Consider the following 21,022-nt stretch of genomic DNA (forward strand, 5'->3'; position numbering starts at 1 on the left):
GAACTCTTAAAATAATTCAGATATCAAATTGAGAGCCAAGATGTTTATGTAAGAAACTTTAAGAGAAAATCATAAATGTTTTGGTGTTACAAGCCAATGTGTAATGTTGAGAGCTTTTTAAAAACTATCAGCATACAAAGTCTATATACAAAAATTAAATATAAAATATATATATTTTTATTTCTTTTATAGAGCTGATTGGTTTTAAATACAACCCTAAAGCCATATTTTTAGGAGAACTTTTTTCATAAGGATGCACAAGGCAACCAGTTCTTACACTGGTAATTTATAAAATCTAACACAATAAGAAACATCTGATGACATTATAAATTTTCAGAACAAAAATTATAGCCATCAAATTTGAATATTAGTTTTTAATATTCAAGATGCAGGCATAGCCTACTCATCGGCTGATGGAGACCAGATGTTGGTTGATTGGTGGCTCTTAGCTAAAATGCATGTTACAGGTTTGTTGATGCATATATTTTGAAATTTTGAGTCAAAACTCACTTATAAACATGATAGTGATCACAGAAAGGTTAAATGTTACAAACATAGTTTCAAAAATTAGAGGTAGGCCACATGTGAAACAATGTATATTCAGAAGAAGCACCTGTGTAAGTGATCCCAAACTCAGATACAGTACTATGTGAGCCTGATTCCCCCTTGTAGAAATATAGAAGTCTGAGAGCCAAAGCTAAAGCAAAGATGAATAAACACATCCCTGTATTGGAGTTACAGAGTGTAGGGCAGTAGGATGAGTGCTAGTAAAAAGACATTTTACAACACGAGGTGGAAAAGGCCTTGGGTCATCTGTGGCTGAGATGGCCAGAACAGATTTCATCTTCCCAAAAAAATTCTAAAAATAAACCAAGGTTCTCATTCACTCTGTTTTCTCCTTTCCCTCCTTCTCTCTCAACATAAATATACAGACAAACATTATATATAAAGAGTTCTCAATTCAGTCTCCAGTCCTAGGAACCTCTCTGCTTTGTCCTGTTCCTACATAATGTTATAACTCTAAAAGAAATTATTTGAGTTAGCCTTTGGTAAAGCTTCTCTTTTTATTAGCATGGCTCTTTAAGAGCTTTGACTGGTCAATCTAGTAATAATGATCTCTCAAGGTAAGTGTTTTTAAAAATTCCCCTTATAGAATATGCAAATTAAATTAGTTGTGGTGGCAAAGGGTAGAGAATTGGAAAAAGAAATTTAACATTCCTAGGTTCAAGCACATTCATGGATACATTTAACCTCCAAAATACGAAAAGCTATAGATAGGAGAACAAATACAATACTGCTATGTAGGATAATGTAACATAAGAAATAAAAATAATAGTATTTATGAAATGATTAAAGCACTAATATGCTATAACAGAAGAATAATATACAGTCCTAACTGGAAGCTAATAAGCAAATATTTGGATTTACAATATTCCTTGAAGAGTAGAAAATGAAAAACTATTTGGTGATGGTAGCCAAAAAGTACAAGCAGAAAGATGAACGCAGTGATAGCTCTGGTGTGCAATAGCGTAATTCAAATGATACAGACCTAAGATGATGGACATAAGGAAATCTTAGAAAACACAAGAGCTCCAGAGAAAAGGTCTATTTCAAACACATGGAAACAATGGCAGCAGCCAAGAGATTTAAAACCATTGATTTTAAAACAAGGGGAAAGTTTAGAAAAGGATGAAAGATTAAAGAATTACAATGGAAAATAAACAAAATAGAATTACAAAAGAAACCTACTGAGGGGGAATGCAAAAAAAGTAATTTAGCTAGTTGAATTTCCTTCAAATTTTGTATTTGAAACAATATTAATGTGAATATTTCTGCTGAATTATGTATTATGTAAGTAGAAAGAAATCAATACCCTTGAGATACACCCATTATGGAATCAGATATTTAAGACCAAAGGAAAACATTTCTGGAAGATTTTAAATTGCAAGACAATGAAGTCACTGTATGTATTGTCAGAAAGCAATAGAGGTGTCAGAAATTTTTGCAATACTAAAGGAAAATACAGAATAAAGTGACACTGGCATTTTTTGCTGACAGGGTAAAGACAATTCACATCAAAGAAATGATGTGTATAGACATTTTAAAACTCAACTCAGCATTCCATTGCACTCCAGTCAGAAACCTAGGAGTCCTACTTGATTGTTTTCCTTCTCCTAACCCCCATATCCATCCAATTAGTGGATCTTATAGACACTATCTCCAAAATACACTTTCTTGCAACTTGGCTGCTACCATCCTAGCCAAAGACACAATTATTAATATTTCTCTCCCATTATAGCAGTTTTCTCTTATGAGATTCCCTGTCCATCTTATCCCTACAACCAATTCTCCAAACAGCAATAATAATTTTCTTAAAATGCTAATATCATCATGACTTCCAGTAATTCCTAGAATAAAATTTGACCTCCTTTCCATAGGCTACAAGGCCGGTGTGCTCTAAGCCCAGCTCACCAGTCTTACTCCACATGCTTCAGAAGCTGGCCCCACTGGCCTCCATTCAGTTTCCAGAAATAACAAGCCATTCCTCACCTCGATCCTTGCCATATGCCATTTCCACCGTCTGGAAGCTCCTGCTCCTACCTGCTGACAGAGCTGACTCCTCCTGATGGCTTAATTTTTGGCATAAGTGTTAGACAGGCAGGCCTCTCCTGATCGTTCCATCCTAGGTACATATCCCTTTCTTATTCTGTATCACAGTACCCTGCTCACCCCTTTCATAGCACTTTTTATTTGCAATGAAATACCTGTGTATTGGTTTCCCTGTGTATCACCTGTTTCCCACCCAGAACAAGACCACAGGCTTCTTGGAGGAGCAGCCAGGTTGGTTCCTCTCACCACTGCACCTTGGCATCCAGCACAGTGTCTGAGCTATGGGAAGTGTGCAGGAAATGTCTGTGGAATAAATGAGTGGATGAATGAATGGTGTAATGGAGAACATATTCCAAAAGATTTTAGACACAATAGAGTAGTTAGGAAAAGCAAACTGACAAATATGGATGAGGTTTTGGAAATTACAATGAGGGAATATGAAAGGGGAAATATTAGTCATTGGATGTTTTTATTAAGAAATATAAATGAATAATCACTAGATCCAAATGAAAGTAGAAAATATATTTACTTATTTTGTGATGGGGTCTCACTTTGTCTCCCAGGCCACCATGGGTCTCAGCAGCCTTGAACTCCTGGGTTCAAGAGATCTTACTGCCTCAGCCTCTTGAGTAGCTGAGATTACAAGCACATGCACCACATCCAATTAGACTGTAATCTTTTCATGGAAATATGATCTCCCTATGTTGCCCAGGCTTGTCTTGAACTCCTGCCCTCAAGGGATCCTCCTGCTTTAGCCTCCCAAAGTGCTGAGATCACAGGCATTGAGCCACTGTGCCCAGCTGAAGGTAAAATCGTTTATGAAGTATTCTGCTGCGTAGCTCAGGAAAGCAAAGAGAAGGTAGAATCTTGACTCTCAAAGAGTTCATTCTTGTACAGAGGAGACCAGAAGGACATATTCGAGATAACAAGAGAACAAGTTGAGGCCATTTTTCCCTTCCTGCAAACACTAATGGGATGATTCCAGCCTGGCAGGAAGGGCTGAAGGACCAGCCCAGGCTGTCAAAATGAAATCAGTGTGTGCGGCACCAGCTCTAACCGTGGCAGAAATTCAGAAGGAAGAACCACTATGATGCGGGCAGGTCAGAAAAATCTCATGGGAGAGTTGGCTTTTCCAACGGGGCCTGAAAGAAAGCACGAGTTGACTTGGCAGAAGAGGACAAGGAGTGATGTTCAAATCAGAGAAGGGCTTTTGGCCAGTGTTTATGGAAAACTTAATTGGGACCACATTTGTTCTGGTTCTAAGAAAGCAGACAGTTATGCACGATAAAGAGAAAGGGGAATATCTAGGAAAATCAATTACAAAATCATCAGATGCAGAAGACCCAATAGGATTGCATTTTAAATGCGACTTTGAATTTTTAAGAAAATCCATTTGAGAGAGTAAAAAATACCTTAAGGACTTTCTCTTGAGCAGAACAGAAAGTCAAAGTTAGATTTAAGACAGGAAAATGAAAAACAACTAGAAAATCATCAGAAGAATGTTAAATCAACTCTCCCTTAATTTGGAATAGATAGAAGGGCAGAAGAGATAAAACTTATTTAAAGGATATAGTTATATGAACAAAAATAATTGGCTATTGACAATGGAAATTTAGAGGTTTGGTCAGAAGGTCTGCATTTCCCTCTGGGTCTTCATTTATCTAACCTAGACTGATTGGGAGCAGCCATGCATCAGGCACTGCTTCAAGTTAGTGAGGAAAACATACAACAACCAAAAAAACCAAGTAAATAGGTAGCCTCAGCCAGGGCTACAGGTTACTGAAGCAGGGGAGGGGTGGAGAATGATGGGGGCTGTGTTGGATATTGGAGTCAGGGAGACCTAAGTGACACAAGGGGGAGACAGAGCCATGTGAGGGTCCCTGTGAAGAAGAGGACAGTGTCAGTAGCATTGCTCCCAGTAGCATTGGATGTGAGGTGAATGGTTTCCCCCGGCGGACAATTTCTAAGCCTTTGGCATGTTTGAACAACAGCAAGAAGTCAGAATCCAGAGAAAAAGAAAAGAAGAGAGGAATAAGAAATGAGGTTGGAGATTGTGGAAAACAGTGGGGTGATCCCTCAAAGACCTAGAACCAGAAATACCATTTGACCCAGCAATCCTATTACCGGGTATATACCCAAAGGAATATAAATCATTCTATTATAAAGATGCATGCACGTGTATGTTCGTTGCAGCACTATACACAATAGCAAAGACACGGAATCCACCCAAATGCCCATCACTGATAGACTAGACAAAGAAAATGTGGTACATATACACCATGGAATACTATGCAGTCATAAAAAGGAACGAGATCATGTCTTTTGCAGGGGCATGAATGGAGCTTGAAGCCGTTGTCCTCAGCAAACTAACGCAGGAACAGAAGACCAAGCACCGCATATTCTCACTTATAAGTGGGAGCTGAACAATGAGAACACGTGGACACAGGGAGAGGAACAACACACAATGGGACTGGGGGCTGAGGGAGGGAAAGCATCAAGATAAACAGCTAATGCATACAGGGCTTAATACCTAGGTGATGGGTTGACAGGTGCAGCAAATCGCCATGGCACACGTTTACCTATGTAACAAACCCGCATATCCTACGCATTTATCCTGGAACTTAAAATAACATTTTTTAAAAGATAAAAAAAAAAACAGAATCTCAGCCCCCATCCCATACCTGCTGAATCAGAATATGCATTTAAACAAGATCACTTAGTGATTTGTATGTACGTTAAAATTCAAAAAGCAAAAAATAAAAGAAGAAATTAGGTTAGAGAGGTAGCCAGGGATATGTTGGCCCAAGAGTCAGGGAGACCTAAGTGACACAAGGTGTTGACCTTGGATGAGAAATCAGCAGAGATGTGAAAGGCAGGGAATGAAAACATGTCATCTGCATTTTAGAGGGAGACAGTTTTCTCATCCTCTCCCTCAAAAACGCTCAGCTCCCAGTAGCACTCCCGTATATCAAGATGTATAAAACTTGTCGAAAACTGGTGTGTCCTCTCCCTGGCCTTCTCCTTGTCCTCTTAGAGCCAAATCTGTCCACTTCTCCCTATCTCCATTGTCACTCTGTAATGCATTCACCATTAAAGCTCATCTGAAGTACTGTAACAGGCTCCTAACAGGTTTCTCTAATTCTTGTCCTCCCTGGATCCATTCTTCCCCCTCAGACACAGTAATTTCTTCCAAGTGCTAAAATTTTTCTCCTCTCCTGCTAAACCCATTCATGGTGCCCTTGTCCATACTCTTGGGCCATGTGCAATCCACTTAGCCCACTGCTTAAAAGTCTAACTGAGCCAATTCCTACTTCTCTCTCTAGCCTTCTGTCTTCCCTCCATCACATTCTGCAGTATGGCTCTGCTGAACTGCATTTTGTTCCTCAGATTTCTCTGTCGCTCTCTCCCTCCCTAACCTCCGCCTGCTATTCTCTCTTCCTGAAAGACTCTTCCCTCTGCCTGCAGCTCTACTCATTCTTTGGGTTACTACTTAGCCTTCAAGTGTGTTTGAACTTCATTTTCCTTGGAATGCTTCCTGACTCTCCCTCCAGCCCTCAGTCTAGGTGAGTGGTACCTCTTAAGACTCTAGTTGATTACCCCAGAGGAGTTCTGTCACACCCTGATCATTCTGTCCACGCTGTCTCTCGGGGCCACTATTCCATAAGACCCATGAGGCCGAAGCCACATATGTCTCGCTCACTACTGAATCCCTTGTGATGAACACAATAACTGCTACAAGGTAGGTCGTCAATAAATAGTGTGTGAATTAAGTGTTTTACTAAATAAATGATGCCACATTCATATGATAAAAGCAATCATTAATAATTCTTTAGAATAATAATTAACAATATGGAACATTTACAGCATGTTGTTCAGTTAAAGACGCTTATTACAAAAGCAAATACACAGTCAGATCTGATTTTGGTTTTCTAAAAAGGGCATTAAGAAAGTGACCTCAAAGATGTTCACCTAAAATTTAAAGTGATTTTCTCTTGGGGTTGGAATTCAAGGCATTGTTTTTCCTTTGAGTACATTTGAGCATACATTTCTTTGGTCATCAGGGAAAAAAATGACAAAAATGCTTTAAAGTGCTGTGTCAAGTCATGGACTGTCATGGAAAAGAGGACCCTGATCAAATGCAATGACGGCGGCCAGTGGTGAACAGAAAGTCCCATGTGAGTGCCCTGGGTCACAGTGGCCAAGGGAATTGCTAAGGGTAGACTATTTAGGAATAGAAAGTGAGGAAGGGATTCTAAACATGACAACTTCTTCATAGAAATTATAATCAAATATAATTAGGCCAATTTTAAAGAAGAGCAGTGGGAAAATGTCTTAAAACTGGGTTAAGTTAACTGAGGAGAGGCGTCAGTATCTATCTTCAGCTGCCTTTTATCATTATGATGTCAGGTCACAGGAGATGAAATTAGGTTGGAAAAACAGAGTCAAAGAAGGGTTTATTTAACCAAAACTAATACATGACAAAGCAATTAACAAAACATTCTTCTACTTTCCCAGTCTTCTCTCTGTTCAGTGTTGTCTTGGGCCTGGGTCTCTCTGTATGTCCCCTGCCTTAAGGTGGTCAAGAGTCAGAGCCTCGACCTGAATAGTTCAGAAGAAAGGCCAGGACTGTATCATATATTTTGGTCCAAGTGAAAAACAAAAATTTCACTTTAGCTTCCCCCATTGTTGTGGTCTAAAGAGGGGTATGTGTGAGGAGATAATTCCGCTGCAAGAAAAAATGAAAATTATATTTACTACTAGTGTATTTATATTTCTATTATAAAGGATCTTTGCTGCATTTAAGAACCACGATATAGTATGAACGTTCTGTGTTTAGCATGGAGAAGTAAGCTTTTAATAAACAGATCCTCCCACAAACAGCTGTTAAATCGGACAAGAAAAATAATAAAAATAAAAAGCAAAAAACTTCCTCAAGGCTCTGAAAAGTGAACCAAAGCAGGCAGGTTTTGGAAGGGAGTCAAAATACAGAGGCAGCAGCTAGCATGAGGTCAGTTTCGCATTTGGGGGGTTCACATAGCTGCCACAGTCATGACAATGGCACAGGGAGATAAGATGACAGCACTGAACCTGCCATTTCAGTGCAGAGGGACCCAGGAAGGGAAACCGCCTTTGCAAACTTATAACCGAGGAAATTATGACAGTGAAAGAAATCAGACCTAACCAACTCTATCTTGCTTCTAACCTTTAAGCTGTCCTTGTTCATTCCCGGGCATAGGCCAAGCTATAGGAAGGAATTCAGTTCATGGTTTGACTCCGAAATCAAATTGATAATAGCCCTTTCCCAAAAAGACCCCTTCTTGCCTGGGGAACCAGTCTGCCTTTGCAGTACTAACAAATTAGCTACAAGATTAGAAATTACATTTTAGGGGGTCATGCAGCCTCTGGCTCCAAGAGTCTGAACCTCCCCAAACTGCTCTTGGGGATAACATCACTACTGTAAAACAAGATCAATGCTTGAGATATTCTGCAGCCCCTACACTTGATGGATCAGCTGACACCACCCAGACCTGTAATCTGGCTCAACCAGTTCTGCCACCCCACCCAGGAACAGAACACAGCAAGAAAAACTCACTTTGACCCCCTATGATTCCATCTCCAACCTGGCCAGTCAGCACTCCCCACTTCCCAAGCCCCTATCCGCCAAATTATCTTTAAAAACTCTGATCCCCAAAATATCAGGGATACTGAATTGAGTGATAATAAAACTCCTATCTCCCGCACAGCCGACTCTGTGTGAATTACTCTTTCTCCATTGCAATTCCCTCGTCTTGATAAATCAGCTCTGTCTTGGCAGTGGGCAGGGTGAACCCACTGGGCAGTTACAGGAGCCTGGAGAAGGCACACCATGAGGAGTGAGAGAGGGTTCTGGGCAGGAAGACAGACAAAGAAGGGGCCCCCAATTCTGAATATGAACTCTCCCGGAGTCTCTGGATGACCCTACGCCACCCTTAAACTGGGCAGTGAAAGTAACCAAATGAGATGCCTGCACCCTGCAGGCATGATGAGTTTGCAATGAGTCTAGCCAGTGAGATTCACACATTTACTTCAGTGAACATTGGTTAATCCACCTTTGTGATATGGGGAGTTTCCTCATATATAAAATGTTATTGCCAGAACAGTTTTGAGATATTTACTCATTCATTCATTCAACAAATGTCTAGTATGTTTCTACATGCCAGATGCTTTAAGGGATACGGAAATGTTTAGCATCCCTGTCCTCAACGAGCCCGGAACCCCATGAGGGACAAAGTGTGTACCTCCAAATAGCTACCACGTGAAGTAAAACTTGATCAGGGAGGAATTGGTGCAGCAGAAAGAACATGAACTTCAGGATCAAACAAACCTGTTTAGAGCCGCAGGAATTATCTGTCAAATGGCATAATAATATCTATCTTGTACAGCTGTTGTGCTGATTAAATGGTGACATTTATTAATTACTTAATCTCTTCGAGGTACTGGTCTAAGCACTGCATATTAGCAGCTCTGTTAATCCTTATAATGATCCCTTTAGGTAGGCACTAATACTACCCTCGCTTGATACATGGGGAAAATGAGGGGTGAAAAATTTAAGAAAATTTTTCAATGTCACTAGGGAGTAAGTAATCAAACAGGTTCAAACTCAGCAAAGTCTACTTGAGCCTCAGCTGTTAACTGCTAAGTTATGCTGAATAATAATGTCAAAGTGCTGGCTGGGCGCAGTGGCTCACACCTGTAATCCTAGCACTTTGGCAGGCCGAGGCGGACGGATCACCTGAGGTCAGGAGTTCGAGACCAGCCTGGCCAACATGGAGAAACCCCATCTCTACTAAAAATACAAAAAATAGCTGGGTGTGGTGGTGGGTGCCTGTAATCCCACCTACTCAGGAGGCTGAGGCAGGAGAATCACTTGAACCTGGGAGGCAGAGGTTGCAGTGAGCCAAGATCGCGCCACTGCACTCCAGCCTGGGTGACAAAGTGAGACTCCATCTCAAGTAATAATATGATGTCAAAGTGCCAAACACAGTGCTTAACACATAGGAGGCACTCAACAAATGGCAGACGGTATCAGTACTGTTATAGGTACTGCCGATGCTGTTGTTATTACTGTGAGGCTTAAGAAAGAAACCATCATTGAAGTTCAAGATCTATGCCTGCAGTTTTAAAACTAAAACGTTGTAAGAATGCTAAATAATTGTCACATACAGATCTGGACACACGCCTTTAGAAATAAAAATTTATGTTTCTCTCTTAGGTATATCCTATTTCTTGTTTAGAAGAAAACCATCAAGGTATCACTATTTAAGTATTCATTCGTTCATCAAACTGTAACTTCTGACTGCCCTCTGCCAGCACTAAAGTGGGCGTCAGAACCATTTTCAAAGGCGAAAGAAAGCTAATGTGGAAAGAGGGTCCTGGCCATTCACTGAAAGTTAGTGCAGTCATTTTCCCCAGCGCTAATGAAAAAAAGCAGGTAACTAAAATTCCTTGCTGCGTCTGCATTTTTATTTAAACAATCTCAGAGAAACTGTGCTATTAAAAAAAAAAAAGAAGAAGAAGAAAAAGAAAAATCAATTCAGTTTTAAAGCAAAATTAATGAGTGTGTACCAAACGTAAAAATAAAATTTTGGACGGGCACGGTGGCTCACGCCTGTAATCCCAGTACTTTGGGAGGCCAAGCCGGGCAGATCACCTGAGGTCAGGAGCTCAAGACCAGCCTGGCCAAATGGTGAAACCCCGTCTCTTCTAAAAATACAAAAATTAGACAGGTGTGGTGGTGGGAGCCTGTAATGCCAGCTAGTTGGGAGGCTGAAGCAGGAGAATCACTTGAATCTGGGAAGCGGAGGTTACAGTGAGCCCAGATCGCGCCATTGGACTCCAGCCTGGGCAACAAGAGCGAAACGTTGTTTCAAAAATAAAATAAAATAAAATAAAGTTTTACTCACACTTAATAAATCTTAACACCCTGCTTTGATTCTAAAAGGTGAAACTATATACTACTTCAAGGACCTCAGCTGCTATGATTCGTAAATGAAGTGATGATTTAGGGATAATGCCAAATTTCGAAAGAACAAGAACAGCATTTTATTCAGGACTGTTAATTTTATGAGGGTATGTTACACGTTTCTTATGTAAATACATGCAGTTTCGTATGGTCCTAAGAGGGTGCTTTCACCAAGATCATACATGTTAGGATGCTGGAAAAAAAGAAAAAACTAAATCGTAAAACTATATCACTCCTAAATCCTGACTGGGTAACATGCCCAGTTTTTGAACAATACACGTTATCTGAGAGGCAACTTTTATGATGTGTGTTGCTATTGTCTGCAAATCCCTTTAAGATGAAAAGCATTACCACTGAAATTTGAGTTCAACAAAAGGATTTCTATAGCTAGGTTACCCAAGGCTATAAAATGAAAAAAAAAAAAAAAAATAGTTTGGTAAACCCTTGGAGCTTGTTGCAGTGGAATTTAACCTACAGGACCTTTGGGCCAACGTAAAGATTTAGACCCCAGACATCCCCTAGAGTCACTTAGAGGTTATGAAGCTTTTCTCTATAAACATGACTTGAAACATCATGGATTTATTGACTCAGGAAGTAGCTTTTAAACTGATATATCTGAATTAAAGACTTTTAAGAACAGAGTCCCTTAAAGGTAGTAGTCAACCTCCATCCTTTTTACCGAAGGAAACAAAGGGTGGAAGAGATAAAATTATGTGACTCACCCAAGGTTAGATGCCTAATTAATAACAATCATCATAACAGCTAACATTTACTCGGCACCTACTATTTGCAAAGCACAGTGCTAAGGGCTTTCCCCATCTTTCACACATACTTTAAAAATGTATAGTAGTGTTACTCCATTTTATAAATTAAAAAATGAGCCTCAAAGAAGCCAAGACCTTGTCAAAAGAGGTAGGTCCGGATTTCAAACCTAAGTAGTGTGACCCCAAACCACACGCATAACCACTCCACTCTACTGCCTCGTCATGGGGACTGGACTCAAATCTACTGACCTCCAGGCCAGAGAGAGACACCAACTCTCCATCCTTGGCTATGACAGTTTCCAGATTATAAGATCTCTGATGTCTGATAGCAAAATCCAACATTGCATTCTAATAGTTACAGGACTGGAAGATGTGAGTCCTCCCTCTGGTTGTAATACCTGACTTCATAATGACAGTGTAAGAGCAGTTCATACAAAATCCATGTATTCCATAATCCTAGCCATAGGAATAGTGCGAGAAAATATCTTTAATGTTTTTAAAACGCATTGGATAAAATGATATGTTTTCAAAAGAGTGCGTGAAACCCCATATTCTCACTTTGGTCTCTGATTGCCATATGCCTTCCATAATAGGTAGGTGCCAGGAAGGTGGTTCCATTTGACCAGGTGTGCTCTCCAGGAGGGGATGGTCATGCTGCAGAGCCAATGGATGTCCTTTATTGCTGGAGGCTTTCATCACTATCGATTTCTTCTTATTCTTTATTAATTTATGGGTATTCTACTTCAAATTCCCAGTGGAGGGGAGATGGAATTAAGATACTGATAATGGCTAGACAGTAGTATTCAGACTGTATTTATACATGTATCTAAATATATTCATATATTTAAATACACATATTTAAATACCAATATGCAGTAATCCTAAGTATATATAATTAGACAACTTCAGAATTAAAATGCATTTAGTTTAAAACTTAAGGATTTCAAAGTTCTAAACCAAATACAAACACAATAAATTCTTAGGCAGTAATGCCAGGTTCTAAGTGCTTATCTTTGTCGTTGCTGTTATTCAATTAGGTGGATATTAGAAAACATTCACGATATTTCACTTTTATCTCTTATCATCCCCACTGTAACCAGAATCCGAAGCTACACTTTCCCAACATGAACCTAGTAAAAGCTCAGCAGAAATGCAGGAGAAATACAGAACCCGTTGATGAAGGATAGAAACCTCCGTGTAGAAGGGCAGACATGTCCCGAAGGAGCGCAGCTGTGAAGGTGACTGCAGCTGGCTCTCGGGCTGCCTGATTTGGAACTTTGGGAAGGAGCAGGAGTCACAGAGACAGTACCCAGGAAGGATGTTCAACCTCTATGGGCCTGCCCGGGTCAGATGGAAAAAGGTCCTTGAAGGAAACAAGATGGAGATGAAAAGGACGGAAAGAGAAAGGATGCGGATGTGTGCTGCTGAGGGCTCTATCCGGAGGGAAAACCCAGTTTTCACAGCTTTCCAGCCTGGGAGGAATTGTTACAAAAGGATTTCACTTGCTTACCAGAAATAATAACTTCTCACTCTTTCCAGATTTAAGAAAGTAAACAGCAGAGACATTTAGAAGTTTTCTTTGTGGTGCATTTTACTTATGATTATGGTTACAAAGATAATCTTTAAAAAAATATAATGGGATTTCCTTTAAAGAATATATTCAGAGATGGGATAGGACAGTAGTTGGGAGCACTGGAGCCGATTTCTGGGTTGGGTTTCCATTTCTGGCTATGTAACCTCAGGCAAGTTATTGATCCTCTTGTGTCTCAGTTTTCTAATCTGTTAAATGGAAATATTAACAGTGTGTGCTTCCTCTCACCGTTGTGAGAGTCAAATTAGTTAGCAGACATAGTGAGTGATATCTAAGTGTTGACTTCTATTATTAAATTATTTACCAAATATTAATCCCTCCTGCTAACATAAAACACGATCTGTAGGAAAGGTGCTGGAATTAGGTATGGGCAACAAGATGAATAAAATACATTTCCTTTCCTCAAAGAATAACACAGGGAAGCAGGGCAGACAGAATCAACAAACACCTACAATGGAGAAACTGAAAAGGAGGCAGGCAAGGGTCAGGGCTGGCTCTGAACCCCAGGACGTTCTGTGACTTTGAGGCTCTGCTCACACTAGCTCTCGGCATGTCTGATGTGAGAAACATCCTGGAGACACAGGCTCTTTCTATTTTTTATTTTCTTTTTGAGACAGAATCTTGCTCTGTCACTCAGGCTAGAGTACAGTGGCACGATCTCAGCTCACTGCAACTTCTGCCTCCCAGGTTGAAGCAATTCTTGTGCCTCAGACTCAAAGTAGCTGGGATTACAGGAGTGCGCCACCATGCCTGGCTAAATTTTGTGGTTTTAGTAGAGATGGGGTTTCACCATATTGACCAGGCCAGTCTCAAACTCCTGGCCTGCAGTGATCTGCCCACCTCAGCCTCCCAAAGTGCTGGGATTACAGGCATAAGTCACCACACCTGCTGACACAGGCTCTCTTTAAAGTGCAAAGTGTTCTATAAATATGAGTTAATGCCAATACACAAAAGCAAGCACTGTAAGGATAGGCCAGTGAGAGAGGTTGCTTAAAAAACGCCAGTCACCAGGTATGAGCTCCTGCTAAGAGGCTGCCACACATTCCAGCAAATTCTTCTAAACTCTAATGAAAGCCTGCTTTTCCCTGCTCAGTCTTCAATGAAGATAAACCTTTGAATAAAAGTCTTTGTAATGGAAAACTCATCTTCATCTTGTCAATTCCAGAGCCTCGCATTTTCTCTAGGCTTTATCTAGGCAGCGTGGAGGGGCTGGTGTGCCACTGCATAAAGGAGAAGGGTTCCTACATCAGCATCCAGGGTTTAAATTACTACCTACAGGCTCTGTCTCTGTGTTTAGATGAACGCGGGCTTCTTCCGGATGCACAGAGCCACAGCCTAGCTGACATCTCCACGTGACTCTCACAAGGGTCTCTCACAAGGGTTCCAACAGAGAACACTTCTCCATTTTTCTGTTTCTCCATGAGCGGCACAACCCACTGCAAAGTCCCAGATTCGCTGCCTCACCCCCCTCACCTTCCACCACCTTGCTCCTTCTCAGGCCTCCTCCATTTTCTTTCCAAAGTTCTTCCAAATCCATCTGCCTCTCTTTTTCAAATTCCGCCCTTCCATTCCTAGCAGCCTACATCTATTTCTTGGTCTTCTACAACTGTCCCCAAACTTTTCTCCTTATCCCCACTCTTGTCTCTCTCTAATTTATGCTCAACATTGTTCCAGAATGAGAAGTTCAAATTCCCGTGCTTATCAATGGTTTAATAGGAATCATTATTAGGAAAACAATAGTGATGAAATAGCTACTGCGTATTCAGCACTTAGCCAGGCACTGTGCTAGGCACTTTATCTGTCTCACCTCATTTAATCCTTCCACTGATCCCAGAGCATAGACACAATCATCACCCCATTTTACAGATTAAAATCACCAAGATGCAGGGAGGTATAAAACCACATGCCCATGGGAAAAAGCTGGTAAGTAAATAGTGGAGCTGGCCTTCAAACCTCCCTCTCCGACTCCCTCCCCTCTAGGATGAAGATGAAAGGCCTCGCGGGGCTCACCCAGCCCTGCAAGCCTTGCCCTGCCTGCTTCCACCTGCTATCACCATGATTCTTCTCATCCTCTTAGCTTAGTCATGCCCTCAGCTGCGCCATCTCCTCCCTCTCCTCTCTTAGGGTCTTTGTACATGGGAGTCTCTCCCAGCTCTCCAAGCCCAGGCACATCCTTTCTGTGCATCTTCAAGGCACCTATTCCTGCATGTGACAACATACTTATCTGTGTGTGCACTATTGGAGGGGCCATCTCAGCCTTCCTTAGCATGATATCCTAGCTCCTAGCACGGTGCCTGGTATACATGAAGTGCTCAGCAAAACATTAACAACTAGGAAATTGTAGTATGAGTGCAAGCAAAATTCCTAGCTTTTAGTTCAAAGGCCATAGTTTATTACCAGTGTGATTTTGTGCCAATTACCCTCATCCGAACTTCCAGAGGCCTGATTGTAACTTTCAGGTAACAATCCCAGCAATAATAAGAAAGCATGTTGGAGTTCTTAAAGCACTTGCACAAAAATTCCATTCGGTCCCAGAACGACCCTGAAGGCTGCCCTTGACTAAACACTAAACGGCAAGGCCTTCGGTCAGAGTTAAGTGACAACTGACTAATAGAGGGTGTGACAGAGCTTTAAGAACTGCAAAGTGCTCTATGTGAGCGAAGACTGGTGCTGCTTGCTCAGTCATCAGCCTTCAGCAATGTTTCCAAGGTTCCACATTTGTTTAAGGGAGCTGAGCCTGCACTGCAAAATAAGGAGAGGGTGAAGAGCAGGGCTCGCCAAACACATTTAACTCATCGCCAGCACACAGTGCGAGAGTGGGATGGCCGGGCAGGCCACAGGCATCTCACCCTGGCCCCGACCCTGGCCCCTGCCCTGCCCAAGAGAGCAGGAAGACAAGGACCTGCCTGCCCTTCTTTAGTTGATATTCACTTCTCCGAAACACTCGATTATGAGGTACTGCCCATCACAGGGGCAGCTCCTGGAGAGCCCAAGCTGTTAGGTTATCTGGGAAGCCAGTGGCCTCTTACCAACACCCTCCTGTACCACCGCCCACCTCCTGTCTCTCAGCCTTAGGTAGTCTAAGGTAATTGTGAACACAGAGATGCATCCTTAGGCACTCAGGCTCTGCACCTAATCTCTGCAGATGTGACTCTATGTAGCTTTCAGTGTTACCTCTGTGGATCAGAAGCTTACATGTTGGTTCTAAAAAACAATCTAATGTCATGTTATTCTTACAAAATTAACCATTTAAAATAATCCCTTCCATAACATCCCTGAAAGCAGAAATGGGAACAAGCCTTCCTCAAATTACAAAATAATCTCATAAACACCAGCTTGAGGGCTGTGATTATCTGCCTGCTTCTTCAGGTACAACTATGCCAGCAGTAAAGCTGCTTTTTAAAATAAAAGTAGCGCTAACGATGTGGTTTTTCAGGTGAGTTGAATTTTCTAAGACATTATGAAGTTGATTAAAAACAGAAGTAGATGAACTTTATGTTGAATTTTTAAATGTAAACTCATATCAGAAACGAAACAAAATAGAACTCTTAAGTAAATTGTCACCATGAGAAAGAGATTTTATTTTATTATAGCTATTCATTTTCAATGTATAAATAAAATCACAGAAAGTTCTAGATTATGTCTAATATTCAAATAATTTTCAAGCTATGCTAGCATAGAGCTAAAAACGGGGACTATCTTCTATGTTTTATAAATCAAACAAAACAGGAAGTTCTCTTGCATAGAGTTTTGCAGAAACAAAGTATAAGTCTGATCAAATTAGCTTATAATTTAAAAAGAAAAACAAAAGTTCTTTCTGGAGTAATAAATAGTAATTACCTTCTGGACACTGGCAGGTGAATCCATTGAGACTGGAAATGCATGTTGCTCCATTTCTGCATGGGTCTAAGATGCAGTAATCAATCTTGGACTGGCAAAGCTCTCCGGTATAACCTGAATAAAACAAAATGTACATTTTATAAAATAAGCTATTCCAGACCTACCATGAGCCACTCTAGGAACTGATGGATTCAACTGGTACCTGCCCAGTGAAGGCAGCAGCAGCCTTCAGCTAAGCTGCTCCTAGATCTCCTTTATTTTTACAAACTATGGTAGGTTAGAAATAATCATAGCAGTTTAGAATCATCGTTCAAAAATCATTTACTCTGCAAAAATCTTTATTGCAAGAAGACCACATTTCTTCAGCATTAGGTCTGTGTTTCATCTTGAAATACCAGTCAGAACCCTCAGAAGCTGAGACTGAATGTCACATTGATAGCTTCCTTCTGACACAGGAATTTACGGTGTTCAGCTTGATCTAACTGAGATAATGCCACATTCCCTAGGCCATCACAATGCCTACATAAAAAGCATTAGGAAAATGTCTAGGTATTAGCAGTTTTAATGTATAATATTTTGGAGCTAGAATAACCCACCTGTGTTAAGTCTGTACCCTCTCCCTCACTTTCAAGATAAAGAGATTGAGGCACACAGAACACTAAGCACATTAATATATTTTATTAATACTTATTTAATTCACAAATCCAACTAAATTCTCTGTGAAACAAGGCTCTCATGGTAATTTTGCTGGATTGTAAAATAACTACACGCATGTGGTGAGGAAATAAGGACGTAAATCTATTGGAACACCTGTGCAGTCAAAAAGCTTTAAATACATTCCAGAATTTTGTTTATCAATTTTAAAAACAAAGCCCCTGGAGAGAAAAGTTTAAAAACTAAAATGCTAATAAATTTCTCATCATAAAGTGGAACACGGTAAAGAAAGCTTGGAAAATTTAAGATATTAAACAGAAAAAGAAAAAAAATGTGCCCTTGGTTATGTTATTTGAGTGACAGGACCATCAGTACTGTAAACATAACTCCTATCAAAACTTTTTAGTCATAGATATTTTCCACACAATTCTGATCTTACTGTAACACTTTATTTATCTCTAGGATAGTTTCAACTACATAAAAACTTGTCTTTCTGAATTATTAGTTTTGAAAGACTGCCATTAGCACTTGAATCTGAGATTTACAAAAAAAAAGATCCAGTGATATTAGAAAACAGATGATTCACCTGACCTTCAATTACCTGCCAAATAGATTGTAAATTACAGACTGGGAATGGGGAGGCATTCATTTGCAATCCTACTCACAGGCACTCAAGCAGTGTGGGAGACTCTAGCTAGTTCACGGTATGAGAAGAGGAGTAAGACAAGCGCATGAACTAAAAATCCAAACACCAGGAAAAAAGGCTATTTCAAAATTCCAGAACAGATTAAATAAAAGCTGTAAATTCAAAATAATGGAGAGTGAATTGTTTCTAAGAGGAATGCTGCCAATAACTTTGTGGCTAAAAATAATAGCCAAAACTTACAAAAGATCACTTATTTTTATTCATACATAATTAATATTAATAATGTATCCACAAATTAATACATAACTCATCCATACTCATGTAACCTTATGAGGTTAGTGTTATTACAATCATCTTGGTTTTTTTTACTTCAACTTTTATTTTAAGTTCCAGGGTACATGTGCAGGATGCGCAGGTTTGTTACATAGGCAAACGTGTGCCATGGTGGTTTGCTGCACAGATCAACCCATGGCCTAGGAATTAAGCCCAGCCTTCCTTAGCTGTTCTTCCTGATGCTCTCCTTCCTCAAACCCCCACTCCCAACAGGCCCCAGTATGTGTTGTTCTCCTCCATGTGTCCATGTGTTCTCATCATTCAGCTCCCACTTAAAAGTGAGAACATGTGGTGTTTGGTTTTCTGTTCCTGTGTCAGTTGAGGATAATGGTTTCCAGCTCCGTCCATCTCCCTACAAAGGACATGATCGCATCTCTTTTTATGGCTGCATAGTATTCAGTGGAGAATCACCCCATTTAACAAATGAGGAAATCGAGGATTACGAAGGTTAAGTAATTTGCACACAGTCATACAGGGAGTCAGGGCCCTGCGTCCAAGCCCTTTCACATGGTATGCCTAAGGTTACGCTTAAGGCACTATGCATCACCATCGTCAACAAACAGGTATTTAGTATGAAGGTAAAAATAACAGAAAATAATGGCTAAGAAAATACACAGAAAGAGACACAGAGCTTGATACAAAAATGATCAATATTCAGCTCAGGTGTGGTAGCTCATGCCTGTAATTCCAGCACTTAGGGAGTTTGAAACAGGCAGATTACTTGAGGCCAGGAGTTCAAGACCAGCCTGGCCAGCATGGCAAAACCCTGTCTCTACCAAAAATACAAAAACTAGCCAGGTATGGTGGTACATGCATGAAATCCCAGCTGTGGGGGATGCTGAGGCACGAGAGTCGTTTGAACCCAGGAGGCAGAGGTTACAGTGAGCCGAGACTGTGCCACTGCACTCCAGCCAGGGCAACGGAGAGAGACTTCATCTCAAAAAAAAAAAAAAAAAAGTAAAATAATAAAATCCACAAATATAAATATTCATCTATAACTTATAGCCTATGTGTGGTTGGTTATGCTTAGGCTGGAGATGCCAAGAATTACTTTTTCAAATCCCTGGCTTCAAAGATTCTACAAGATGGCTAGAAAAGTAGAGTACATTTATGAAAAAGATAACTGATTACAAGTGGTAGCTTCTTAGAGGCAGGATGGCCTAAAGGATGTAGATGGCATCATGAATTCTGTCCTTGGAAAGACGTCAGAATTGTGACCACAGGCTCACACAAAACCACGACGCACAGCCAGCAGCCAGTTTGGTCTCAGATGTGAGAGATGCACATCCCCACAAGACAGAAAAAATAGAGGAGTGCAGGACTCTGAACTTCAAAGTTCTTTCAATAAAATTTTAACAATCACTTCCTTTTTACTTTTTATCTAAGGATTTAAAACATACTTAAACATAGAGAGACGAGGTTATAAACCTCACATATCCATCACCCAGGTCCAACCATTATTAGCATTTTGTCTGTTTAATTTCATCTAGTCTCCTCATATTTTCCTAGGTTCCCCATGAGGGTATTTAAAATCAAATTTCATTTCCTCTGTAAATATTTCAGTACGCATTTCTAGAAAAAGGAGAGTTTTTTAAAGATCACTTTTAATGGTGCCTTTAATTAATATTTCATTCCATTTACAAATTTAATTAAATACTTTAAAACATATTTATATATATTTAATAATATCAACAATTTTCTTAAGAACCACAACTGTCTGATAATGCACAAATCTTCCCATGCACTTAATTTTTATAGATCTAATAAATTATAAGTGAGGTGAATCTTAAATGCTGTTAAGTGCCCCAATACTGTATGCAAGTTTGGTGAGATTTCAATCAAAGAGGCTAATTTACATTTTTAATTGTCATAAGAGCTTCGGGACCTCACTGGCATTTTGTGGGTTAATATACTGAGGTCTTGCAGGACTTGAGAGGGTCTAATATATTAATAACAGAGTTGTCACATTCAAAATGCCAACAGTTCCCTCCAATGAGAAACAGTGGTCCATAGTTAATATTTTGTCATTGCTTTTCTTCCCTGAGCTTTAAAGTCTTTATATTAAAGATTTTGAAAACACAGGAAACATGGAACTATGGAGAAAAAGATTATGTGCAATGCTCTAAACCCGTAAAGTATGAGCATATTGACATGTCTATGGGTTCAGTATTACTGAAGATGAGTAACACTAATGGAGGAGCATGGGTTGGGGAGTAGGAGGAAGCAGGGAGGCAGGGCTGAGATCACGGGATTACAGGACCACTGAGCATCCTCACCTGCAGGTGGCCAGTGCTACTGGCAACAACCAGCTATGGATCTGCAAAGCTGAAGAGGGTAGCATGATGCTCTACCCACCCCAGTCTGCCTGGAAAGGGAGGGGCCCTTTGGCAGGACAGTTGCTCAGTGCAGTGTTTCCCCAAGTAGATGTACGGACTATGATGGCAGGAGCTCAAGACCTAACAATCGTCCACACGAGACTCACCAAGAGGACCAGGTATTATTCTTGGCCTCCAGGGAGTTACTAGTTGGCAGTCCCAAGAGTACCATCATCAACTGTATTACTCCCATTCCAGTTGCATTAC

The 21,022-nt window shown here is 40.4% G+C and overlaps 1 protein-coding gene across 1 annotated transcript in view; it reads right to left on the reverse strand.

The window, feature by feature from the left end:
• The window catches only part of DNER (delta/notch-like EGF repeat containing), a 238,681-nt gene that overhangs the window by 111,366 nt on the left and 106,293 nt on the right, over window positions 1-21,022 (reverse strand). Inside the window, exon 5 of the mRNA XM_011951960.1 lies at window positions 16,808-16,921. Within this exon, the coding sequence (XP_011807350.1) occupies window positions 16,808-16,921 (114 nt within the window). The remainder of the gene's footprint in view (window positions 1-16,807; window positions 16,922-21,022) is intronic.

Source organism: Colobus angolensis, unplaced genomic scaffold, assembly GCF_000951035.1.
Source record: "Colobus angolensis palliatus isolate OR3802 unplaced genomic scaffold, Cang.pa_1.0 Scaffold33, whole genome shotgun sequence".
NCBI lineage: Eukaryota > Metazoa > Chordata > Mammalia > Primates > Cercopithecidae > Colobus > Colobus angolensis.